The sequence below is a fragment of the Mustelus asterias genome, chromosome 11 (genome assembly GCF_964213995.1).
Source record: "Mustelus asterias chromosome 11, sMusAst1.hap1.1, whole genome shotgun sequence".
NCBI classification, from domain to species: Eukaryota; Metazoa; Chordata; class Chondrichthyes; order Carcharhiniformes; family Triakidae; genus Mustelus; species Mustelus asterias.
The window spans coordinates 103,095,138-103,123,001 of NC_135811.1; the positions used below are offsets into that span (position 1 = coordinate 103,095,138).

General features: G+C 45.7%; 1 protein-coding gene across 3 annotated transcripts in view; it reads left to right on the top strand.

Moving 5' to 3' along the window:
- Positions 1-27,864, top strand: part of cacnb1 (calcium channel, voltage-dependent, beta 1 subunit) — a 121,424-nt gene that overhangs the window by 39,011 nt on the left and 54,549 nt on the right. For all 3 annotated transcript variants that reach the window (XM_078224140.1, XM_078224141.1, XM_078224139.1), the window contains exons 2-5: positions 18,820-18,939; positions 26,201-26,323; positions 26,782-26,915; positions 27,189-27,262. In XM_078224140.1, the coding sequence (XP_078080266.1) occupies positions 18,820-18,939; positions 26,201-26,323; positions 26,782-26,915; positions 27,189-27,262 (451 nt within the window). The remainder of the gene's footprint in view (positions 1-18,819; positions 18,940-26,200; positions 26,324-26,781; positions 26,916-27,188; positions 27,263-27,864) is intronic.

The following is a 27,864-nucleotide window of genomic DNA, read 5'->3' on the forward strand; positions in this document are numbered from 1 at the left end:
AGCCCTCAGAATTCACAAGGGTCCATTGATGTAATGATTTCCAGTCTCCTGAGTATTTTTTAAGTTGCAGAGAATTTTGGAATAGGATTCAAATAAAACATTTTTGTGTCCTCCTGTCACACTGAGTAATACAAAGGAGGAAAAACTGATCCCTGACTTGTATTGAACTATCTCATGTTAACCTAGATCAGAGGAATGACATTAGAACATTTTACAGCAGTAATGGGCAACCTAGGCTTGTGAGTGGACCGCAAGATTGAAATCGGGCTTGCTTACTAACCATCACCCATGATTAAGATTAAATACGTTTAATACAAGCCAGATACTTCAAAGAACAGTACAGCACAGGAACAGGCCCTTCGGCCCACCAAGCCTGCGCCGATCACATTGTCCTATCTAGACCAATGGCCTGTATCCCTCTATTCCCCGCCTGTTCATGTGTCTATCCAGATAAGTCTTAAATGTCATCAACATGTCTGCCTCAACCACCTCACTTGGCAGCGCATTCCAGGACTCCAATCAACTCTCTGTGTAAAAACCTTCCCCCCTTATCTTGAACTTGTGCACCCTTATAATTGTCATTTCTGCCCTGGGAAAAAACTTCCAACTGTTCACCTTATCTATGCCCCTCAGAATTTTATAAACTTCTTTCAGGTCGCCCCTCAGTCTCCGTCTTTCCAGAGAGAACAATCTCAGTTTATTCAATCTCTCCTCATAGGTAATAGCCTCCATACTAGGCAACATCCTGGTAAACCTTTTCTGTACTCCCTCCAAAGCCTCCACATCCTTCTGGTAGTGTGGCGACCAGAATTGGACACAGTATTCCAAATGCGGCCTAACCAATGTTTTATACAACTATAACATAATTTGCCAACTTTTATACTCGATGCCCTGGCTGATGAAGGCAAGCATGCCATCTGCTTTCTTAACCATCTTTCCCACCTGTGCTGCCACTTTTAAGGATCTGTGGACCTGTACACATAATGGATTATAGAAAATGCTTAATCATTTATATATTAATAGAACTGTCATCAACTTCCAATGGTAAAAATAAAAGCAATATTTACACTTTAGACACAGAAGGAGCACACGGCTCTCACCGTCAATGTTGTGAGCAATCAGCACACACCTCACTTCACTTGCCCTTTACGTGCCAATCACTTCAGTTAAACCAGTAAGAAAATATCCACACGGATGGAAACCAGTGGAATATGGCAAACCTGCATGTGGAAAACGGCCTATAAAATGCCTTGTGGGCCACATGTTTCCCACAACTAGTGTTATAAAAGGGAGGATGATGTCCTCTCTGAGAACTAACACCTAACCACTCAAAGAGGAGTACCTTACCTCATAATCTGTAAAAAGTGTGTGAAAAGTAATGTGATCTGCCCTTCAGCAACCTTTAGTGGTTAAATCAAAATAACTCCCTGAGACTCTCTGTAAAATCAACAAATAACGCTTTATTTATCTAACTAAGAGTGAACAGGTTAACTAAAGTGTTAACAAACCAAATAAAACACTATTCTATGGAATGCTATTTAGATGAATACAGTTTCCACTTTTTTTTTAAATAGAATTTTTAGTCACCCTCTAAATTACAACCAGGTTTGTCGTCTTCCGGAATCTTCTGTCTTCTTTCTTCTGACTGGAACCTCTGCTTCTTTTGCTATCTTCACTATCAAGATGAGGCTTTCTTTTAAGACATAAATGAGTTGCAGCAGAGAGCAGTTGCTGGCTGTCTCTCTCTCAAAAGCTGTGAGCTGTAGCAGGTGCTTTTCTCCAGTTTGTGCCACTGCGCCCTCCCCCCCTGCCCCCCGCCCCGTCTCTTATACCCCTGATGACATACCAATATCCCCACAATAGGATTGGTTCTCAGGTTACCAAAACATCAAATTTAAATCTAATAGGTTGCTGTTATTCAAGTGCCTGATTTAAATTTATTGGGCAAAATTCAAAAACAGTCTGTTGTCTTGGCAACACTGCTGCCTGGCCTTTGATACAATGTTTCACTCTGGGCTCTCTGTGTACATGCATCAGAAAAAAAACTCACCTTTTTAACAGACAATTTTACAAACACCAGCTTCACAACACAAGTTTACAGTAATTATACATTAAGAAGGGGGAAACCAGCCACAATTGCCACTTCTGATTCCCACCAGAATGTCGGTGGGTGTTGGTAAGAATGAGAGTTGGCTCAAATGCAATGTTTCTGCAGTTAAATAACTTTCCGATACTCACAATGAAGATACCCTTGAACACTAGGGACCTCTGCAAGGTATATAAGGCCATCAAGTGACTTTGAGGCTTCAGGAGCGGAAGGAATGGAAGTAGAAGAAAACCCTCCTTTTAAGTATCTCAGTTTTGAGCCTTGGAATTCATGAAAACACAAGATTGTTGAAAGTTGCAGTTGGCACAAGTTTGTGGAAAGAGTTCACCGATGGGAAAAGAGAAACCTCATCAACGCTGAACCCAAAGCTATTGCAGACTTGATCCAACCTGACAGTGCTGTTGGAGGACATACCCTGCTCCTATCCTGAGGCAGGACTCGACCTGCCCTCAACTTTCGCACATGGCTCGCATTGGCTCTGCTCTCTGGCTGGACCAGACCTGAGCACATTCTCAGGCAAGACCCAACCTAATCCTTCCTGTGGGCCGTTCCTACACTGACAGCACACTGACAGCTCTGTTCTCCAGCTGGATCCAGCCACACTTTCAGGAAGAGACTAACCATGAGGGCACTAGCCCAGTAGGAGGAAATGAGTAAAACGGGGCAATAATATTACTGGTGTGAGTTGCTCGTGTATACTTTACAAAGGAATGCCAGTAAAATGGGGAAATAAGAATACTGGTCTGAACTAGTTTTTTCCTTCTGGGGGGTGAACCTGGTGGGAGTGGGGGGGGTTTGCATCCTGCTGATTCTAATGCTGCTGCCTGCCAGATCTACCCCCGGAGAGCGGGACAGCCCGGACAAAAGCTGCGTAACTCCCATGTCCGACTCATGCAGAAAAAGGCTTGCCAAGACATGGGAAATCCGGGTCAGAATTCTCCCATCCCACCCGCCACTGGAATTTTAGCGGGCGGGTTGCGGGGAATGTGAAACGCCACTGACGGTCGGACGGGAATTTCCGGCTTTTAGACCAGCGCGGCTGGAGAATTCCGCCCCCCTCCCCCTGGTCTTTCAGGACCGAGCTCTTCCTCTCTCTCTCTCTCTCTCTCCCCCCCACCCCGCACACCTTATTCACTCTCCAGCATAACCAAGTGTCCATCTGCTGCAGGCCCCCCCAAAAGGGTTCATCCACTTTACAAGATGAAAGCAGAGCTTTCGGCCCATCCAATCCATGCTGGTTTATTTCTTTCATAATGGAAGCCGTGTGCTTCCGTCCATCCTTCAACACTTTGAACTTTCCCTCAGAATCACACCCAACTCCTCCTCTGTTCTACCAAATATAGCCCCACTTCTGAAGTCTTTCTTTGTATTTCGTCAGGCAAGGCACCTTCTTTGTCAAGCTGCGCTGTATCCTGAGGCAATCTGCACAACACTCCAAGCGTGGTCTTACTAACTTTTATACAGATTATCACTATCAATCTCTTTCCCTCTCTCCTGCCATTGCGTGGATCATGTCACTGCATCAATCACTGATTTTGTGGTAGTTTCTAAACCGATATTTATTTTAGAAAGAAGTCTGAGAGTGTCCCTCTCATTAATCAAAATATGCCATTTTGTGTAGCGTAGCTTTACAGAACAGGGGACATGCTTGAATCTAAAGGCAAATTACTGCAGGTGCTGGAATCTGAAACTAGAAGCAGAAAATGCTGGAAAACCTCAGCAGGTCTGACAGCATCTGTGGAGAGAGAATACAGCCAACGGTTCGAGTCCGACAAAAGGGTCATCCAGACTCGAAATGTTGGCTCTATTCTCTCTCCACAGATGAGGTCAGACCTGCTGAGGTTTTCCAGCATTTTCTGTATACTGTTTGCCTATCCGTAGAGCCCTACAGTGCAGAAGGAGGCCATTCGGCCCATCGAGTCTGCGCCGACTCTCTGAACGAACATCTTACCCAGGGTAACCCTGCCCTTTCCTCGTAACCCCACGCATTTACCATAGCCAATCCCCCCAATCTGCACATCTTTGGACACTAAGGGGCAATTTACTGTGGCCAAACCACTTAACCTGCACATCTTTGGACTGTGGGAGGAAACCGGAGGACCCGGAGGGAACCCATGCAGACACGGCGAGGACATGCAAACTCCACACAGTCACCCGAGGCCGGTATTGAGTCTGGAGTTCCTGGCGCCATGAGGCAACAGTGCTCACCACTGTGCCGCCATGCTGCCCCAACGACCCCCACCCACCACCCAAAAATGTAGTAGCTGCAGGGGCAGGAACAGGGAAATCTGCTCTTGCTAACCCTCGTGTTGCTGCAGTCTGGGTGAATTCCTGCACAGTAAATCCTGAGCTGACTGTGTAGGCCTGTCAGCTGCACTGACAGCTTCTTCATGTGAAATGCAGTGGGACAATGACTGACCATAAAGCTTTTAGGAGCAGCCTTTACACCACATACAAATGATCAATAGCAGTTATTGTGTAACAAAACATAATACTCCACTGTGTAAACTTCAATTAGTGAATGAACCATAAAACATGAAGCATGGGTTTTTGTTTCAGAAAGGCTTTCAGCCTCGGGAGATGAGCAAGAGGGGAAAAAAAAAAGACTCGTATAAATTAATGTATTTCAGTGACAAAAACACACTGTCAAATATGTGAGAGTTGGTGGACAGATCAATTCTACTCACTGGGAGTAAATGTCACTTAAAGCGACATTAGTGGGTGGATAGTGGATATAGAATCCCTACAGTGCAGAAGGAGGCCATTCGGCCTATCAAGTCTGCACCGACTCACCAAAAGAATATCTTACCCAGCTGGAAGAAACCCATGCAGACACGGGGAGAATGTGCAAATTGCACACACTCATCCGAGGCCAGTGTTGAACCCCCTGCCCTATCCCTTTAGCCTCATGCATTTACCATGGCTAATCCACCCAACCTGCACATTTTTGGAAACTTGGGGACAATTTAGCCATATTTGAATATTGTATGAACAGAATATTACCAAATAAATTTCCCATATTAGAGTTTTGGGGTTTTAAAAAAAATAATTAAAGGAAGTTTTTCTTTGTGGTGTGCGGGGTTAGTGATTGCATGATGTGGGATCCAGATATTGGAACAGGAGGTCTCATGTCTGGACTATCTGCCACTATTAGCACCCTTCTTAGCCATGATCATCATCATTTACACTCCTTGGGCAGAAATTTTCCACCCTGCCTTCTACGGGAATCGTAGTGGGCGGGACAAGACCATGCAAAGGACCTCAGGTGGGATTTTCCAGTCTTGGGGCGAGCGCGGCTGGAAAATCCCACCCCCTGTCCTTTTATCCATGACGGCTTTGTCAATCCCATCTCCAAAACCCGCTGGCTCTCTATCCAGCCCCGCAGCCCCCACAACGCCCCCCCCCCCCCCCCCCGACTACCACAATATAAATGTCATCCTATTTCTAATCGTCTTCAACTGTGACGAAGAGTCATCCAGACTCAAGAAACATTTGTTCTGTTCTCTCTCCACTGATGCTGTCAGACCTGCTGAGACTTTCCAGTATTTCCTGTTTTTGCTCCGTGCCTGTTCCCTAGTATGAAGTCTAGTTCCCCATGATTGAAGGAGGAATTTGCCAATTTCACTTTGCTACTAAAAAGCTTCACTCCTGAAGACATGTTGATTAGCATTCCAATCATTATTCTGTAAATTGAGTTTGTGTCTCTGTATGCCCTGTTTGTGAGCCTTTTTTGTGTTCTCTGAACAGAGGTTCCTTTTGAAAAAATAAATTGCAATGAATCCATAAGGATTTTTAAAATTCCATGTGCATTCTGAATAAAATTCTCTGATATCCCTATTGGCCCTCACCATTTTCCCATTGAATACCACTGACTTAATCACAAAATGTATGACTTTCTTGCACTTTAATGGACCAGTGGATTAATACTGCATAACTGATTTCACAACTGTTCCACTATCCCAGTAGGGTACCTTTTATTTCACAATTTGAATGACAGATCCAAGTGGTTATAGCCTCTTTGAAGTGGGACTATGAATTCCAATGTTGTTTTTAGATTGGTTAAGCACTTGAATTTAATGTTTGTTTTATAAGAATGTAGTTGAAGGAATGTAAAATGTAGAAAATGGGTTCTTATGATTGGGATTTCTTTTAAAGAATAAGGTCTGCAATAGACATTCAGAATTCTATTCTATTAATCTCAGCTATGGGATAGAGAGAATATGTATGGGATAGAGAGAGTGCGTATGGGATAGAGAGAGTGTGTGTATGGGATAGAGAGAGTGTGTGTGGGATAGAGAGAGTGTGTGTGGGATAGAGAGAGTGTGTATGGGATAGAGAGAGAGTGTGTATGGGATAGAGAGAGAGTGTGTATGGGATAGAGAGAGTGTGTATGGGATAGAGAGAGAGTGTGTATGGGATAGAGAGAGAGTGTGTATGGGATAGAGAGAGTGTGTGTGGGATAGAGAGAGTGTGTATGGGATAGAGAGAGAGTGTGTATGGGATAGAGAGAGAGTGTGTATGGGATAGAGAGAGTGTGTATGGGATAGAGAGAGTGTGTGTGGGATAGAGAGAGTGTGTATGGGATAGAGAGAGTGTGTATGGGATAGAGAGAGTGTGTATGGGATAGAGAGAGTGTGTATGGGATAGAGAGAGTGTGTGTGGGATAGAGAGAGTGTGTATGGGATAGAGAGAGTGTGTATGGGATAGAGAGAGAGTGTGTATGGGATAGAGAGAGAGTGTGTATGGGATAGAGAGAGTGTGTGTGGGATAGAGAGAGTGTGTATGGGATAGAGAGAGAGTGTGTATGGGATAGAGAGAGAGTGTGTATGGGATAGAGAGAGTGTGTATGGGATAGAGAGAGTGTGTGTGGGATAGAGAGAGTGTGTATGGGATAGAGAGAGTGTGTATGGGATAGAGAGAGTGTGTATGGGATAGAGAGAGAGTGTGTATGGGATAGAGAGAGTGTGTGTGGGATAGAGAGAGTGTGTATGGGATAGAGAGAGAGTGTGTATGGGATAGAGAGAGAGTGTGTATGGGATAGAGAGAGTGTGTATGGGATAGAGAGAGAGTGTGTATGGGATAGAGAGAGAGTGTGTATGGGATAGAGAGAGTGTGTATGGGATAGAGAGAGAGTGTGTATGGGATAGAGAGAGAGTGTGTATGGGATAGAGAGAGAGTGTGTATGGGATAGAGAGAGAGTGTGTATGGGATAGAGAGAGTGTGTATGGGATAGAGAGAGTGTGTATGGGATAGAGAGAGTGTGTATGGGATAGAGAGAGAGTGTGTATGGGATAGAGAGAGAGTGTGTATGGGATAGAGAGAGAGTGTGTATGGGATAGAGAGAGAGTGTGTATGGGATAGAGAGAGTGTGTGTGGGATAGAGAGAGTGTGTATGGGATAGAGAGAGAGTGTGTACGGGATAGAGAGAGAGTGTGTATGGGATAGAGAGAGAGTGTGTATGGGATAGAGAGAGAGTGTGTATGGGATAGAGAGAGAGTGTGTATGGGATAGAGAGAGAGTGTGTATGGGATAGAGAGAGAGTGTGTATGGGATAGAGAGAGTGTGTATGGGATAGAGAGAGTGTGTATGGGATAGAGAGAGTGAGTGGAGTGGTGATTGCATTGCTGTACAGAGAGGTGAGGTGGAGATGCCGGTGTTGGACTGGGGTGGGCACAGTAAGAAGTCTCACAACACCAGGTTAAAATCCAACAGGTTTATTTGGAATCATGAGCTTTCGGAGTGCTGCTCCTTCATCAGGTGAGATTAGGTGACTCACCTGATGAAGGAGCAACGCTCTGAAAGCTCATGATTCTAAATAAACCTGTTGGACTTTAACCTGGTGTTGTGAGACTTCTTACAGAGAGGTGGCATGGACTTGAGGGGCTGAATAGCCTCCTCCGGTGCCTTAATTGACGCTGTTCCATACCAAAAGCAAGAAAGACATAAATTCCCCCTCAGAGTAACAGCTGCTTGTTTACAGGCCCTCCTGGCCCTCGCTGGCAATGCAGCAACAGATGTAAACTTTACTGCAAGTGATAGAAATCTATTAACGACGTATAAATCTCAATCTCTGCTCTCAGCTGGAGGAACATTCATGGCCCTGTCTTGACTCTTCATATTTGGCCAAAATCCCAATCTAGGAAGCAAAGATGTTGAACGATATCCGAATCTTTTTTCCTGCCAGGCTGGTGCGACGTGCAGTATACATGCAGACAAGCAGGAGCACGACTGCTCCATGAGCCAGCACAGAGACAATTGCAGAATGGCCTCCTTCTGTGCTATAAGTTTTGTTGATCTGGGACAGGATGAACAGGCTGGGGCTTTTTTCTCTCGAAAAGAGAAGGTTGGATGGATGACATTCAAGCCAGTGAAATGGTTTGATGGAATAAATCATAGAATCCGACAGTGCAGAAGGAGGCCATTCGGCCCATCGTGTCTGCACCGACCACAATCCCACCCAGGCCCTATTCCCGTAACCGCACACATTTACCCTGCTGATCCCCCTGACACTAGGGTCAATTTAGCATGGCCAATCAACCTAACCCACACATCTTTGGAGTGTGGGAGGAAACCGGAGCACCCGAAGGAAACCCACGCAGACACGGGGGGAATGTGCAGACTCTGCACAGACAGTGACCCGAGGCCGGAATTGAACCTGCGTCTCTGGCGCTGTGAGGGAGCAGTGCTAACCACTGTGCCACCTACCTTGAAAGTAGTTAGAATGTGGAACTTGCTACCACGTGGCGTGGCTGAGCAGATAAGCACAGATATATTAGAGAGAAAGCTGGATCAACATAGAGGGTGAAAGAAAAATAATGGATTTGCTGATATGGTGAGTGGGAGGAGGCTTGTGATAGCATAAACACTGACACAGGCCATTTGGGCTAAATGGCCTGGTTCTGTGCTGTGTGCAATAGATATATAACACAATGACCAATCAGTCACAATGGGATTTCAGGATTTTTAGTTGTGTTTTGGTATCATAATCTGTTTATAATTAGGATCTGCTTTGTGATGGCTGAATAGTATAGGATGAAGGTTTTGCTTTTGTCACAACTTAAGGAAGGTAAATATTGCTGGAAAAAAGAGGCATGGGATGGAATTTTGCCCCGGAATCTGGGCGGGCAAGGCTCGCAGAACGGAATTCTTGCCCTTGGGCGGGATTTTATGAGCCTCACCCGAGCGAGGTCATAAAATACTGATCATGTTGTCAAAGCTTTTCATCTTGCACTTATCACGACAGATTCGCAAGAGTACAAATTATACTGCATGAGTAGAGAATGCCGATTGGTTGGCAAGTAGAGACATTGCCATGGAGAATGTACCAGGAAACAGTTAACTGCCAAATGTTTGCTTAAATTCAAAGTGAGCAGGTCGATTCTGATTGGTAAAGACATTGCCCTGGGCAACGGACCAGGGGATGGCTGTCCCCCAAGCTTTTGTCTGGTTAAAAAAGGCGCAATATGTGGACATGCTACTTCTATCTGTAAAGGATGAAGCCCTGTGTGTAAATACAGGTAGCTTCTAACACATGTGAACCACACTGTGAGTCTAACTGATAATCTAAAACTGGTTGTCGGTATAATACTTAGCAAGACAAAAAGCTTTGACAGGTTAGGTGGATTGGCCATGCTAAATTGGCCCTTAGTGTCCCAAGATGTGTAGGTTAGGGGGATTAGTGGGGTAAATGCGTGGGGTTATGGGGAAGGGGTGGGCTGTTGATGCTTTATCGAAAAGTCGGTGCAGACTTGATAGGTTGAATAGTCTCTGCACTGTAGAGATTCTATGATAAAGCTCTGTACTATCAAGTGACTATCTGGATACCTTAAGGTAGATATCTGTACCTTTCTCCACTAATAAGAATCACACAGCTCAGTAATTAGCCATTCAGCCCATCATGCTTGTGCCAGCTCTTTGGAAGTACTATCCAATTAGCCCTCCAGCCTTGCTCTTTCCCACAGTCGAGTAAAAGTGAATTTAAAATGGCTGTTACACCTAGAAAAAAGAAAAGGCTGAGGATAGTCGATATGTATATTTCTGCTTCCTGTTCAGCCTCACAAGTTGACGCTATTCAAAGATATTCAAAGACGTGGTAACGTCCGTTTGACCACTTTGAAATGATAATGCTGGTAAATTTGGAGACTGGGGAAAGTAAAGCAATCCATTATCTGGGGCATGTGGAGGAAAAGACACCTAATGTCTGAAGATTTACACCTGCAACATGAAAGAATTCTTTTAGAATGAAGTTACCGCCCTAGCTCCTCTGATTTTAATTTGACTGTTCCAATTAGAGGAATTAGCAATGCACAGAATAATCAAGAACACCCTGTGTGAATGTATTAAAAGGGAAATTTAATAAAGATGATTGGAAGAAGTGACTGTCTAGATAAAGAGAATGCATCCGAGATAAATCAGTATGGATTTGCAAAAGATATTCAATCAGGGCGGCACGGTAGCGCAGGGGTTAGCACTGCTGCTTCACAGCTCCAGGGTCCTGGGTTCGATTCCTGGCTCGGGTTACTGTCTGTGTGGAGTTTGCACGTTCTCCTCGTGTCTGCGTGGGTTTCCTCCGGGTGCTCCGGTTTCCTCCCACAGTCCAAAGATGTGCGGGTTAGGTTGATTGGCCAGGTTAAAAATTGCCCCTTAGAGTCCTGAGATGTGTACGTTAGAGGGATTAGCGGGTAAAACATGTGGGGGTAGGGCCTGGGTGGGATTGTGGTCGGTGCAGACTTGATGGGCCGAATGGCCTCCTTCTGCACTGTAGGGATTCTATGATTTCTTCTATGAGATGTCTCAAAGGAAGCAGCTCGCAACTTGAGAGCTATATGGAAATATAACAACATGCTTAGAAAGTTGTTGAACAACAAGAAACAAAGGGTTATTGGCACAGTGATTAGCACTGTTACCTCGCAGTGCCAGGGACCTGGGTTTGATTCCCGGCTTGGGTCACTGTCTGTGCGGAGTCTGCATGTTCTCCCCATGTCTGCATGGGTTTCCTTCGGGTGCTCTGGTTTCCTCCCATAGTCCAAAGATGTGCTGGTTAGGTGGATTGGCCATGCTAAATTCTCCCTCAGTGTACCCGAACAGGCGCCAGGATGTGGCAACTAGGGGATTTTCATGGTAACCTCATTGCAGTGTTAATGTAAGCCTAATTGTGACACGGCTAAATAAACTTAAAACTTAATGGATCTTTCTGGCATTAGAGAAAGGCAAAGATTAGTGTACTCCAGGGGTCGGCGGAAATCGACATTTGTCCTTGATAGATTTACACACACAATCTGAGCATTGATGTCAGAGCACAATTCTGAGGTCTCTCAGAGGACAGCACAGAAGTTGGGGTGGGAGTTTCTGCACAAGAGGAAGACTGTAAAAGACCAAAGGAATGGGTGGACAGGTGAACGGGCAGGGCAAACTAGTGGCAGATGCAATTTGATGCAAAGAATGAGGTGGAATTGGTGTTATAAATTCGATGGAAAGAGAAAGACAAAGGTATGTCATGGGGCGGCACAGTGGTTAGCACTGCTGCCTCACAGCGCCGGGGACCCGGGTTCAATTCCTGCCTCGGGCCATTGTCTGTGTGGAGTTTGCACGTTCTCCCTGTGTCTGCGTGGGTTTCCTCCGAGTGCTCCAGTTTCCTCCCACAGACCAAAGATGTGCAGGTTAGGCAGCCACGCTAAACTGCCCCTTGGTGTCCCATAATGTGTAGGCTAGGGGGGATTAGTGGGGTAAATATATGGGGTTACAAGGATGTGGGCCTGAGTAGGATACTGAGCCAGTGCAGACCCGATGGGCCAAATGGGCTCTTTCTGCACTGAAGGCGCTCTATGATTTTATGATACACAGTTCATGGAAAGTCCATTACCCAGTAAGGTGAGGCATTAAAGGTTTTATAACTAGGATAAGGCAGCACAAAGAGATTTTGATGGATTTGTACAGTGCAACCATTAGGCTGCAGTTTGGCATGTCCCATTATACTAAGAACATGTTATCAAGGGTGATTATTAGTCCAGTGAAATACTTTACCTTTTAGAGCCTGTATTAGGAAGGATCCCAATTTTGATTAACACAAAGTCTGGTCTGCTTATAGAATCTGTCTTTCTGCCTTGAACTCAATTTTAAAATGCTGAAAGTCTGAATGACTTTCCCTGGGATTTATCACAGAATTTTGGAGATTGAATTCTGCAACTCTCCGTATTTTTATAAAAATTACAACTTGATGGCTTTGCTCCAGGAGATTTTGATAGAAAGAATACGCCTGTTCAGCCTGGTGGATTTCCACGGTGATTGGTGAGAGGAAAGAGCTATGGGTCAGAATTCTCCGCTGTCAATGAGAACGGGGAATTTGAAGCTCAGCCAAAACTCTGTTCACAGCAGCAGGAGTGGAGAATCCCAGCAGCGGGCGAGGTCGGAGAACTCCGGCCCATGGAGTCAGTTGCTACCAATATAGATCATAGAATCCCTACAGTGCAGAAGGAGGCCATTCGGCCCATCGAGTCTGCATCGACCACAATCCCACCCAGGCCCTTTTCCCGTAACCCCACATATTTACCCCGCTAACCCCCCCGACACTAGGTCAATTTGGCATGGCTAATCCACCTTACCCCCGCACACCTTTGGACTGATGTGACTGATTTGGACAGAGGTGGTGTTACAGAAATAGCTTGTATTTATATAGCGCTCTACATGACCACAGGATATCTAATGTGGCTTTATAGCCACGGGGTTACTTTTTGAAGCATACTCATTGTTGTAGGAAATGCAGGCAGCCATTTTGTACACAGCAAGATCCCACCAACAATATGATAATCAGATCCTTGTTAATGATGTTGAAAAATAAGTATTAGCCAGGACACTGGGGTGCTGCTCCTCATGATCACAAACTGGATGGCTGAATGGCCTCCTCCTGTTCCTATACTTCTCGATGTGGAGATGCCGGCGTTGGACTGGGGTAAACACAGTAAGAACCTATAACCTATAACACAGACTACGCTGAGAGACTTTGCCGTCGCACCTCTCTCACCCTCCTCAACCACCTCATACACCAACTCTACAGCAAACGCCGCAGCCTGGAAACCAAGATAGAGTCCATATTTAACCTGGTGTTGTAAAACTTCTTCCTATACTTCTCACCAATGCGCCTGATATTGGGTTCAGAAAGGTGAGCCCTGTTAGGATTGGGTTAACAGACCTTTCAATTCTGTCCTAATTTGATGTCAATTATTCAGTAGAAGTCACTGATTTATAAAGGGGCCAGAGGTGGCACTGCCTGTTGATGGAGAATTGTATGCGGAGTTGGATCAAAGAAATAAAGGTAGTTTATGAAGAAGCAGAACTCGTGCCTCCTTTACTGAACTGCAACCTAGAGGTTCAAACAGTCCCTGGGGCAGCAAATGGCCTCCCTCCTTCACCTGCGTCCCCACAAAGGTAAACTTACTCTGCAGGACTTCCACTTGATGTCGGCTGGATTTTATGTGGCAGGTGTCCTACTCCACAGGCAGTTAAAATAGTATCGGATGTCTTACATAAATAATGGAGCCCTGCTCGCATTTCATTGAGGCTCTCTCCTGAATAAGGCCACTCGTGCAACCACGACTTGTCTTCCCCCTTGAGTATAGAGGATTCAGGGGTGATCTGATTGACTTGATTAAATGTCGAAAGAATTACAGCTATGCTGCTCAGGACTGAGAGCTACCTGAAGGGTATGTGGGAACATGGAACTCTCTCCCCACATGACGGTGTGAATGCTGAGATTGTTGCACCTTCCAAGGCCAAGAGCAATGTGTTTTTTTATTCAGAAGAATATCAAGGGAAAGGGAGCAAGGCCATGATCTAATTGAGTGGCGGAGATGGCCGAGGAGCTGAATGGCTCTGAGGTACAGCAGGCAGTAAAGAAGGCCTTCATAGCAAGAGGATTTGGGTATAGGGATGTTTTACTGCAATTGTATTGTATAGGGCATAGGTGAGGCCACACTTGGAGTATTGTGTGCAGGGGGGCGGCACGGTAGCACAGTGGTTAGCACTGCTGCTTCACAGCTCCAGGGACCTGGGTTCGATTCCCGGCTCGGGTCACTGTCTGTGTGGAGTTTGCACATTCTCCCCGTGTCTGCGTGGGTTTCCTCCGGGTGCTCCGGTTTCCTCCCACAGTCCAAAGATGTGCGGGTTAGGTTAATTGGTCATGCTAAATTGCCCCTTAGTGTCCCAGGATGCGTAGATTAGCGGGTAAATATGTGGGGATATGGGGATAGGGCCTGGGTGGGATTGTGTTCGGTGCAGACTCGATGGGCCGAATGGCCTCTTTCTGCACTGTAGGGTTTCTATGATTTCTTTCTATGATTTTAGTGTCCTTATGTGAGGAAAAATGCCCTTGCTATAGAGGGAGCACAGCGAAGATTTACCAGGCTGATTCCTGGGATGGAAGCTCTGTCATATGAGCAGAGACTAAGTTGGTTAGGATTATATTCACTGGAGTTTAGAAGAGTGAGAGGGGATCTCATAGAAACTTATAAAAGTCTAACAGGCTTAGACAGTGTGGAATCAGAATGTTCCCATTGGTGGGGGAGTCCAGAACTAGGGGGTCATAGTTTGAGGATAAGGGAAATAATACCTTTTAGAACTGAGGTGAGGAGAAATTTCTTCACCCAGAGGGTGGTGAATGTGTGGAATTCACTACCACTGAAAGTAGCTGAGGCCAAAACGTTGTCGGATTTCAAGAAGAAATAGATATCGCTCTCGGGGCTAAAGGGATTAAGGGATATGGGAGGAAGGCAGGATCAGGGTATTAAATTCGATGATCAGCCATGATCGAAATGAATGGCGCAGCAGGCTCGGAGGGCCGAATGGCCTACTGCTGCTTCTAGTTTCTGTGTTTCAATGGACTCCTGCTGTTCTTGATATTCCTAAAATAGCCAGGAAATGAACAATAAGTTGGATTTTAGCTCCTGTTCTGTCTGGTATTCTGTTCAGCAGAGGGAGTTAGAATTCCCCCACGCAATATCAAATGTTCAAAATCAAAGTGCTAAAGACAAGAATTCTCACACAAACGAGTTACAAAACTGGTTTTGAGTCCCCGGTGGCAGGCGGCAGTCTGTGAGTTAATGCCTCTGATTAAAATACTAAGTGCAGAATTACATAGAAGTGACCTGTGGTTGGAGCTAGTTTAAATCAAACCTGTCTGCACTCTGCAGTGTATCAAGTTCTTAGTGCTGGCAGCTGTCCCGTCTCTCTGTCGTGGATGAGGTTTTTGGCAGACTCTCAGTATTAAGTGGGCAGTGTAGCTCTAGTTGCAGGTCTTCTCCCATATCATGGGATCCTACAGTGCGGAAGGAGGCCATTCAACCCATTGAGTCTGCACCGACCACACTCCCACCCAGGCTCTATCACCATAACCTCATGCATTTATCCTAGTTAGTCCCCCTAACACTAAGGGGCAATTTAGCATGGCCAATCCACCTAACCCGCACATCTTTGGACTGTGGGAGGAAACCAGAGCACTTGGAGGAAACCCACGCAGAGACAGGGAGAATGTGCAATCTCCACACAGACAGCGACCCAAGCTGGGAATTGAACCCGGGTCCCCTGCGCTGTGAGACAGCAGTGCTAACCACTGTGCCACCGCGCTGCCCATAGTGGGGAGCCCAGTCAAAAGCCCATTTTAAAAATCACTTGAATTCTATCCACCTCTTTTTCTCTAATTCCAGCTGTTGGAAAAGGGTGTTGAAAGCCGGGCAACATGGTGGCACAGTTGTTAGCACTGCTGCCTCACAGAGCCAGGGGCCCAGGTTCAATTCTAGCTTTGGGTCACTGTCTGAGTGGAATCAGAGAAGTCCTACAGTACAGAAAGAGGCCATTCGGCCCATCGAGTCTGCACCGACCGCAAACCCACCCAGGCCCTACCCCCATATCCACCCACTAATCCCTCTAACCTACGCATCTCAGGACACTAAGGGCAATTTTTAGCATGGCCAATCAACCTAACCCACACATCTTTGGACTGTGGGAGGAAACCGGAGCACCCGGAGGAAACCCACGCAGACACGAGGAGAATGTGCAAACTCCACACAGACAGTGACCCAAGCCGGGAATCGAACCCAGGTCCCTGGAGCTGTGAAGCAGCAGTGCTAACCACTGTGCTACCGTGCCGCCCAGAGTCTGCACATTCTCCCCATGTCTGCGTAGGTTTGCTCCCACACTCCAAAGATGTGCAGGTTAGGTGGATAGGGCCATGGTAAATTCTCCCTTAGGGGCCCAGGATGTATAGGTTAGATGGATTAGTCATGATAAATGTGTGGGCTTACAGGGATAGGGCAGGGAAGAGGGACTGGGTAAGATACTAGATCAGAGAGTCTGTGCAGACCTGATGGGCTGAATGGCCTCTTCTGCACTTTAGGGATTGTATGATTCAACAATAACTTTGAAAGGGGAATTGGACACAGAAAAAGGTAAAGAAATTACAACTCTATCTAGAAAGAGCAGGGGAATGGGACTAATTGGACAGATCTTTCAAATGGTCTTTCCAGTGCTGTATGACTTTATGGTTATCTGTCCTAAAATGTCCCTGTTATCAATTCCAGACAATTTCTCAATAACTTTTCAAAAATTATGACAATTATGTGACCCTGTGTAAATTATGGAATACACGAACAGCTTCTGCGTCTGCAGGGTCTCTGTCAACAACCCTGCCCGCTGACTGCCCGCTGACTGCCCTCTGTTGGTGACCATGTCCACATCTACAACCCTCACTGTCACCATGCTCCAATTTAAGTCTCCCACTGAGTTTTGTCTCTGCTATCGCGACTGAGCACCCATCGACAGGAACCCCCTCACCCACCTCCCCCGACAGTAGATTTGAGCAAAGACATCCCCAAATTGCACCGCCCTCAACACAGATATTTTCTTATTCCACGCATAAATACTTCAATTTCTGGTGCGCTTCCGTGGCAGAAGATTAGGTCCATCACAAAACATGAATAGCCTTTTGTGAATGACTTCGAGAATATTAGTTGTACCTAAAATCAAAAGCAGAACTGATTGAAGCAGACACCGACACAATTGCTGGAATTTTACCGCCTCGCCTGACCGAGGCTCGTAAGATCCCACCCTGAGGCCAACAGAGAAGGCCGTTCTGCGAACCTCGCCCAACCCGATTCGGGGGCAGGCGTGCCGGTAAAATTCCAGCTAGTATTAGAGAAAGCAGCAAGCAACTAATAATCATACATAATGGATCGGTTCATCTTAGATTGAGTATACCTCTGCAAACACCTTGAATCTCAGTCTTATAGGAGGCAGTGACGCAGTGATATTACCACAGTATAATAGTGTGATCCAGCGACCCAGAGCAAGGTCTGAGGACCTGTGTTCGAATCCCACCACAGCAGATGGTGAAATTTGAATGCAATAAAAATCTGGAATTTAAAATCTGATGATGATCGTGAAACCATTGTCGATTGCTGTAAAAACCCATCTGGTTCACTGTTGTCCTTTAGGGAAGGAAATCTGCCACCCTTACGTGGCCTGGCCTATCTGTGATTCCAGAGCCACAGCAATGTGGTTGATTCTTAACTGCCCTCTAAAATGGAGGGCAATTAGGTACGGGCAGAGGGTGGTGAATCTCTGGAATTCTCTGCCCACTGAAGTGGTGGAGGCTACCTCGTTGAATATGTTTAAATCACGGATAGATGGATTCCTGATCGGTAAGGGAATTAGGGGTTATAGGGATCAGGCGGGTAAGTGGAACTGATCCACTTCAGATCAGCCATGATCTTATTGAATGGCGGGGCAGGCTCGAGGGGCTAGATGGCCTACTCCTGCTCCTGTTTCTTATGTTCTTATGTAAATGTTGACCCAGCCAGTGACGCTCACGTCCCATAAAACTGAATTATAAAAACTCAATTAGATGTGAATCTTGTAATTTATTAGCAAATGGTAACATTTAAGTTGCTATATTGAAGTGAAAAGTGTGTTGGTGACTTAAGTCTGTAAGATTAAAATTGAATGGCAACCTTCAAAAGCAAAATTATTAGTGTACAGTCTCTATTTGTATATGGAATTTGAAGGGTTGTTTAGAAGGATGATTGTGTATTTAAGATTTGTATTAAAATACAAAAATATCAGAAGTATTTTTGAGAAGGTACAGAAAAGATTTACCAGGATGTTGCCTGGTATGGAGGGCATTAGCTATGAGAAGAGATGGGAGAAACTTGGTTTGTTCTCACTGGAACAATGGAGGTTGAGGGACAACCTGATAGAAGTCTACAAGATTATGAGGGGCGTGGAAAGAGTGGATAGTCAGAAGCTTTTTCCCAAGGTGGAAGAGTCAATTACTAGGGGGTATAGTTTTAAGATGTGGGGGCAAGATTTAAAGGAGACGTACAAGGCTTTTTACACAGAGGGTGGTGGGTGTCTGGAACTTGCTGCCGGGGGAGGTAGTGGAAGCAGATATGATAGTGAGTTTTAAGGGGCGTCTGGATGAGTACATGAATAGGATGGGAATAGAGGGATATGGTCCCCGGAAGGGTAGGGGGTTTTAGTTAAGTCAGGCAGCATGGTCGGTGCAGGCTTGGAGGGCCGAAGGGCCTGTTCCTGTGCTGTAATTTTCTTTGTTCTTTGTATCAGAATCTTGTCGGTGCCAATCTCGATGTAGTGGAACAGGAGGAATCTTGACTCCAGCAATGGATTGAAATTTGTTCCCTTCTTTTCCCTGTTTTCCCTCTCAGGGTTCAGCTGACTCCTACACCAGCCGTCCATCTGACTCGGACATCTCTCTCGAGGAGGACCGGGAGGCCTTACGCAAAGAAGCGGAGCGACAGGCTTTGGCACAACTTGAGAAGGCGAAGGTAAACAATTCACACTCCCTCACCACCTCCCCCCCCCCCCCCCCCCCCCTCTCCCCGGTGCCATCTGCTCTTTCCAGATTTCCTTCAAAGCAAAGGTTTGTGGTTCCCCAGCACTCCTCTGGAGTTAAATGCACAATAGCAGCTAAAGGCTTAAAGCGAGCGCGATGCCAGAACGATGATTCGAGCAAAATAGGGTTTCCCCAGAGTTCAGCCTCTTAGTGTGCTGTACCGCCATCCAAAAAGATCTGGTCTTCTAGTCAGGAGTCTAGCCAGACTCCCGGGCACCAAGTAACAAAGTAAATGTAATTGTTTAACAACTGGATAAAAGCAAATTACTGCGGATGCTGGAATCTGAAACCAAAAGAGAAAATGCTGGAAAATCTCAGCAGGTCTGGCAGCATCTGTAAGGAGAGAAAAGAGCTGACGTTTCGAGTCCAGGCGACCCTTTGTCGAAGCTAAAAGGCAGAGAAAGTGGGAGATATTTATACTGCAGGGTCATCTTTCATTCCCTCCCCCTGCAGTATAAATATCTCCCACTTTCTCTGCCTTTTAGCTTCGACAAAGGGTCGCCTGGACTCGAAACGTCAGCTCTTTTCTCTCCTTACAGATGCTGCCAGACCTGCTGAGATTTTCCAGCATTTTCTCTTTTGTAATTGTTTAACCTTTATTAACACACAAAAACATATGTAAAAATATATATGTAATTTTAAAAATATACCTGGAAGATTTTAGGAGTGAAGGAGGTGAGTGAGACAGTAACCTCCTTCACACCTTCCCCTGGCTCCACAGGGGAAGTAAAAAATAACTTAACTACAATGGTCCCATCTCCAAGAAGTGGATTTTCCAGATGTAACAGGGGAGTTTAAAGTCCTCTGTACATTTGCTGACTCAATCGCAGCACTTAACAAGAGGGAGGATGTGAACTTTACTTCCAGTTACACCAAAGCTGCATGACAAGAGAGGATAATTAGCAAAATGACTTTTAGACAGAGGCCGTTCATCTCTGGGACTGTGGTTCAAATCTAAATGTGGAGATGCCGGCGTTGGACTGGGGTGAACACAGTAAGAAGTCTCACAACACCAGGTTAAAGTCCAACAGGTTGGACTTTAACCTGGTGTTGTGAGACTTCTTACTGTGTTCAAATCTAACCCAGACTAATGTGATTAACATCTTGGGCATGATTTTAACCCCTCCAAAATCCTTTAATTTACGCAGAGTTAAAATTGGGCCCAAGACTGTCTACTGGCTGTTATGGGTTCTCAGTGAAATTATTATTGAGCTATCGCAATCATTTTCCTTATTAGCCTGCACCTACCAGGGGCGGCACGGGGGCGGCCAGGGGTGGCACGGGGGCGGCCAGGGACGGCACGGTAGCACAGTGGTTAGCACTGCTGCTTCACAGCTCCAGGGACCTGGGTTCGATTCCCGGCTTGGGTCACTGTCAGTGTGGAGTTTGCACATTCTCCCCGTGTCTGCGTGGGTTTCCTCCGGGTGCTCCGGTTTCCTCCCACAGTCCAAAGATGTGCGGGTTAGGTTGATTGGCCATGCTACAAATTGCCCCTTAGTGTCCTGAGATGCGTAGGTTGGAGGGATTAGTGGGTAGATATGGGGGTAGGGCCTGGGTGGGATTGTGGTCGGTGCAGACTCGATGGGCCGAATGGCCTCTTTCTGCACTGTAGGGTTTCTGTGATGATACACACAAAACTGTCCTTCATTTATCAGTCGATACGTTTCTCCCTATCTACTCTGTCCAGACCCGCTCAGGATATTGAATGGATGTCTCTATCAAATCTCCTGTCATCTTTTTTCCAACCTCTTTAACCTATCTTCATTAATGAAGTTCCTCATCCCTGGAGCCATTCTACTCAATCTTTTCTGCACCCTCTCTAATGCCTTCACATCTTTCCTAAAGCCCAGAACTGGACACAGTACTCCAGCTGAGGCCAAACCAGTTCTTAATACAAGTTTAGCATAACCACATTGTTTTTTTTACTCTATGCCCTTATTAATAAAGCCTTGGATACAGAGTGCCACTTGTCTCACCACCTTCGATGAGTTAGGTACATATTTCATAGAATCCCTACAGTTCAGAAGGAGGCCACTCGGCCCATTGAGTCTGCACCGACCACAATCCCATCCAGGCCCTATTCCTGTAACCCCACATATTTACCCTGCTAATCCCCTGACATTAGGGTCAATTTAGTATGGCCTAACCCGCACATCTTTGGACCGTGGGAGGAAATCAGAGCACCCGGAGGAAACCCACGCAGACACTGGGAGAACATGCAAACGCCACACAGACAGTGACCTGAGGCCGGATTTGAACCCAAGTCCCTGGTGCTGTGAGGCAGCAGTGCTAACCACTGTGTCACCATGCCGTCCCCGGTTCTGCTTCTGTATCACTTTAGATTTTTACCCTTTATTTTAAATTGTTCTTCCGACCAGTTCTTCCTCACCTTCGATGAGTTAGGTACATATATGATAGAATCCCTACAGTGCAGAAGGAGGCCACTCGGCCCATTGAGTCTGCACTGACCACAATCCCATCCAGGCCCTATCCGCATAATCCCACCTATTAACCCTACCAACCTCCTGACACTAAGGAGCAATTTAGCATGGCCAATGTACCTAACCTGTACATCTTTGGACTGTGGGAGGAAACCGGAGCACCTGGAGGAAACCTGTGCAGGCATGGGGAGAATGTGCAAACTCCACACAGACAGTGACCCAAGCCGGGAATTGAACCCGGGTCCCTGGGGCTGTGAGGCCGCAGTGCTAACCACTGTGCCACCGTGCCACCCTGACATTAACCATGAGTGTTTCCGGTCATTAAGTGAATTTTGTATCCATGTTATTACTGTCCCTTTCATTCAACCCGCGGCAACTTTGCTCACAAACCTGTTAATTTTCCTGGAATTTCTAGATCTCCATGCACAGTGATTAGCACTGCCGCGTCACAGCACCAGGGACCAATCCCTACCTCGGGTTACTGTCTATGTGGAGTTTGCATGTTCTCTGCATTGGTTTCCTCCCATAGTCCAAAGATGTGCTGATTAGGTTGATTGGCCATGCTAAATTGCCCCTAAGTGTCAGTTGGTATCAGCAGGGTAAATACGAGGGGTTACAGGGATGGGGTGGGATTGTTGTCGGTGCAGGCTCGATGGGCCGCATGGCCTCCTTCTGCACTGCAGGGGTTCTATGATTCTATGCTGCTGACCGAATATGGAAGACCCCGTTTTCTTGCTAAGATATTAATTGACAATGTCGATCAGATATCCCAGGAGAAGGGCACTTGTCTGATTTTGGTGGGTTGCAATAGAGTAGAGGGGCCCATGTTTTACACTTGGTTGGATTATACCTGACCTTGGAGCACCTGGTGCTGAGGACGGTCCATTCCCCAGCAATGGCATCACTCAACCTCCAACGCAAAAAGAAGATTGCGGGGGAGAAGAAAAAGGAAAGATTTCTTTCAGACAAGAATCGTCAATAGCTGAAACAGTTTGGCAGGAAGGATTCTGAGTCAAAGATACTGAATGTGGTGATATTGGTCTAAAGTTGATTAAGACGTGTAGGATGGTGGGATTGACATAAAACCCTGATGGACTCGGAGACATGAGCTGACATTTTGTAATAAAATTTGAGACAGGCTCCAGTCCTATTGAAAGAAATAACAAAGCACGCCACTGGGTCGGTTTAGGCCACAGTCAGTGGTGTGATAGGAAGGTGATAGTGTTGCTATTCAAGTGATATCAAACCAAGTGGATTCAAGGACATTTTTCCTCCAATCCAAGGTCTCAATTGCTAGTGTGTGCAGGAACACAACACAAAGCCCAAAAACTTGGTACAGTAATCCAAGGACACAGGGCAATGCTCTGGGGACCGGGTTCGAATCCCACCACGGCAGATGGTGAAATTTGAATTCAATTAAAAAAAATTCTGGAATTAAGAATCTACTGATGACCATGAAACCATTGTCGATTGTCAGAAAAGCCCATCTGGCTCACTAATGTCCTATAGGGAAGGAAATCTGCCGTCTTTACCTGGTCTGACCTACATGTGACTCCAGACCCACAGCAATGTGGTTGACCCTTAAATGCCCTCAGGGATAGGCAATAAATGCTGGCCCAGCCAATAACGCCCACATCCCATGAACAATTTTTCAAACGTCCTCACTTAAAGTTGTATTCCACTGAAAATCGTGACTTTAAGTGAAACAACTTTAAGTGAATCATAGGGTTTCATAGGAACCTATATTAAAACTGGAGTAGGTTTCTTTGCCTGGTGAAACCAAATTAACTGAAACACCTAATGGTACATGTGCAAATACTGTGCATTCCTCGCTGAAATAACTTTTAAAATAAAACAAATTACGACATATAAAATAAGTATTGTATAAATTCTAATTAGGTAACATTCACCACTCTCTCTAATTATTCATTCACGGGATGTGGGTGTCACTGGGCAAGGCTAACATTTGTTGTCCATCCCTAGTTGCCCTTGAACCGAGTGGCTTGTTAGGCCATTTCAGAGGATAGTTAAGAGTCAACCCCATTGCTGTGGGTATGGAGTCACACATGGGCCAGGTCGGGATAGGAGATTTCCTTCCCTAAATTGCATTACTGAACAAGATGGGGGGTTTTACAGCAAATTAGACTTTTATTAAGTTATACTAAAAGTTATTAGACTTTTAATTCCAGATTTGCATTGTATTCAAATTTCACTATCTAGTGATGGGATTTGAACCCGTGTCCCTGAACATTATCCTGGGTCTCTGGATTACTAGTCCAGTGACAATACCCCCCTATCAGTGTCTCCCTCGGCTGTCGGTCAGGTTCGGGTGTGGCTTGCTTCCAATCCAGCCCAATGGGTTCTGAGATTGCTGATAAGTCCAATGCGCCAGCTGCAGACTCTGCCACATGTGGAGCAGGTATTGCTTGGAGGTTTGGTTAGACGAGCTGCTTGGAGGTTTTTGCACTCTCTCCACCTCCTCGACTTCTGCCTCTGCACAAAGAATAAAGAAAATTACAGCGCAGGAACAGGCCCTTCGGCCCTCCAGGCCTGCAACGACCATGCTGCCCAACTGAACTAAAACTCCCTACCCTTCCAGGGACCATATCCCTCCATTCTCATCCTATTCATGTATTTGTCAAGACGCCCCTTAAAACTCACTATCGTATCCGCTTCCACTATCTCCCCCGGCAGCGAATTCCAGGCACCCATCACTCTCTGTGTAAAAGAACTTGCCTCGTATATCTCCTTTAAATCTTGTCCCTCACACCTTAAACCTATGCCCCCTAGTAATTGACTCTTCCACCCTGGGAAAAAGCTTCTGACTATCCACTTTGTCCATGCCCCTCATAATCTTGTAGACTTCTATCAGGTCGCCCCTCAACCTCCGTCGCTCCAGTGTGAACAAACCAAGGTTCTCCAACCTCTCCTCATAGCTAATGCCCTCCATACCAGGCAACATCCTGGTAAATCTTTTCTGTACCCACTCCAAACCCTCCACATCCTTCTGGTAGTGTGGTGACCAGAATTGAACACTATATTCCAAGTGTGGCCTAACTAAGATTCTATAAGGCTGCAACATAACTTGCCAAATTTTAAACTTAATGCCCTGGCCAATGAAGGCAAGCATGCCGTATGCCTTCCTGACTACCTTTTCCACCTGCGTTGCCACTTTCAGTGACCTGTGTACCTGTACGCCCAGGTCCCTTTGCCTATCAAACTCTTAAGGGTTCTGCCATTTACTGTATATTTCCTATCTGTATTAGACCTTCCAAAATGCATTACCTCACATTCCCAACAAAATCTCTCAGTGCCTTCCCAAAAGAACTTCCTCCCAGTCTGGTCAGTCACCGTGAGTCGGTGGAAATGTTTGACCTTCCCAGGGGTGGAGGGGACTTTGAATGATCGGCATCTTGATGCTGGGCTCTCTTGCTGGCTTTAGAATGGCCTCTGTGCCTCACCTGCAGAGCTGAACAACAGCCAGACTTGGAGCTCCAATAATCAGAAAATTGCAGAGTCAGCCTCCTGAAGGGTACTGCACCCTGAATTTTGCACCCAAACAAGCCCTGAGACAAGGAAAGCAGTTTCCCCGGTGTACAGTATTAAAGACTTTCTCTGGCACACTATAAAATAGCATCACCACCTCACCCGATGTAAAGTTCCGCCGCAGGCGCACCCCGGCCTCCGAGATTCCAATGAATGAAGAAATGGATCTTTCCACACAGGAGCGAGTGACCCGGGTTTCAACCTCTTGCAGAAAAAAAGTGCACCCAGTGATTTGGATACTCTTTGTTGAGAACTTTGCTTCAGAGCTTTTTCGAAAAAATATCACAGTTCCCACTGGCACGAGTGTTCAGTCGGGCAGCATGGTCGGTGCAGGCTTGGAGGGCCAAAGAGCCTGTTCCTGTGCTGTAATTCTCTTTGTTCTTTATTCTTTGAATGGACATCTCGATTGCTATGAGAATGGTGACAATCGGCCCATGGGACGCAAAACAACATTAAATCAAAACTGAAAACGCAAATCAGGAACGGCAGCCCTAAAAACTGTGCACATTCAGAGTTTGTTCCAGTTTATTTAGGGGATTTGGGCACCGCTGGGGAGGCCAGCTTTTAAAGTTTTTTTTTAAAAAATTTTAATTCATTCTTGGGACATGGGTGTCACTGGCTGGGCCAGCATTTATTGCCCATCCCTGGTTGCCCTTGGAGGGCAGTTAAGAGTCAACCACATTTCTGTGGCTCTGGAGTCACATATAGGCCAGATCAGGTAAGAACAGCAGATTTCCTTCCCTAAAGGACATTAGTGAACCAGATGGGTTTTTCCAACCAATGACAATGGTTATCAATAGATTCTTAATTTCAGAAAATTTTTATTGAATTCAGATTCCACCATCTGCCGTGTAACCGGGTCCCCAGGACATTAGCTGAGTTTCTGGATTAATAGTCTGGCGATAATAGCACCAGGCCGTCGCTGCCCCAGCATTTAAAGTGGAATGATTTAAAGTGGGGCAGCTTAAGAGGGGGATTTACTGGGCTAAACTTGCTTCCTTTTTGCATCTTGACCTTCAGCTGGACGTTGCCCAGAGTTAAGATTGCCAACTCGGCATTGTGGGTAATCACAAATGCTCTATCATTGTAATGTGTGAGTTGCCATGGTGCCCTGAATTCTAATCCCTTTTCAAACCATTTTTATGTGTTAATTGACCAGAACATAGGACATTATCACAGCCTTCACTGGATTCTATTTCATTTTAGACCAAGCCTGTTGCATTTGCTGTTCGAACAAATGTTGGCTACAATCCCACCCAGAACGATGATGTCCCTGTGCAAGGCATGGCCATTTCCTTTGAGTCCAAAGATTTTCTACATATCAAAGAAGTAAGTGCTCAGCTCTTTGCGTTGTATCGGTGCAGACATTGATGAATGGGTGCATACTGTGCCCGTACACATGTATATAAGTTAATGGATAATGCATAGGATTATTGAAAACTGATGTTTTCAGATATGCTGGAACGGCTGGACAAGAGAAAACAGGTTCAGGGTCGTGGAGAATGCGATTAATCAGACGTCAGCAAGTTGTTCTTTACACAGGGGCTAATGAACAGATGGAGCATGTCAGCAGAATGGTGCATGAGGGCAGGACACTGGAATCAATTAAGCAGTTGGATACAGTCAAGTTTAAAGTTTATCAGTTATTGTCACGAGTAGGCTTAAGTTAACACTGCAATGAAATTACTGTGAAAGTCCCCTAGTCGCTACACTGAGGGTACACTGACTATATTACATGGATATGTTACAAGGACTGGATGAGATGATGTGTCCTAATTTTTTTCCAGAAATATAACAATGACTGGTGGATAGGGCGACTGGTGAAAGAAGGATGCGAGGTCGGATTCATTCCAAGCCCAGTAAAGTTGGAGAACATCAGACTACAACAGGAGCAAAAGATGAGGCAAGGAAGACTTTCAAGGTATGGCAACGCCTCATTACCCACCCTTCCGATTATCGATATTCACAGCTATCCATAAACTGCAAACCAACTCTTGCCAGGTCGTAATTCTGAATTGGATATTTTACTGGGTTGCAAGCTTACCATGGAAATTTGATTGGAGTAGGGATTTAAGTTGCGCTAGGCCGCACCCTCAGGTCACCATGGGACGAGCTTACAGGACTAGCTGCCAACTTGGTGTTTTTTTGTTTATTAATCTTACTGATTTATTTTACCTTCCAAATTTTATTTTAGCAAATCCGGCGGAAACTCCAGTTCTAGTTTAGGAGATGTAACAGGAAGTAGGAGACCAACACCTCCTGCAACCGGTAAGTGCCAAACATCTTTCCTTCAGGCCACTGACGAATGAGTGAATGATCAAAAGACCATTCTGTTCATCAAGGCAGCTTCATTCCTTGGCTTTTCCTTTGAGATTCCTGAGGCAAGGTTTGAGCCGCAGTCCAAAAAAAATACGAAATATTCACCCGTCCAGACACCTCTGTTAGTCAAGAGGGATAAGATTGAATTTGTTTGAAGAACTATAAAAGCTGGATCAAATAAAATGTTGGAAATACAAAGCCAGTCCAATGGCATCTAAAAAGAAAAGAAATAAATCTTTTGGGGTAGAGATTTGCCAGACGTAAGTTTAATGAGTCATGGTGTAAGATGTTAAGTTTGTTTTCTTTTTCAGAGAATGAAGGCAATGCCATGTTTTTCTGGCGTTTTCTATCTCCACTGTGCAGCCCTGGTCTGCAGCTTCACCCTGCCTTCCAAAACAAGAGAGGAAATACCCCCCCCCCCCGCTCCTCTACTTGGCTCAACATGCAGACACAAGGTTGCATTTTACGTGTCATACCAGGCATGTTTTTAGTGGGGAAGGACACATCAAATAGGGTGGGTGCCCACCTCACCATCTTCCCACCCACCCCCG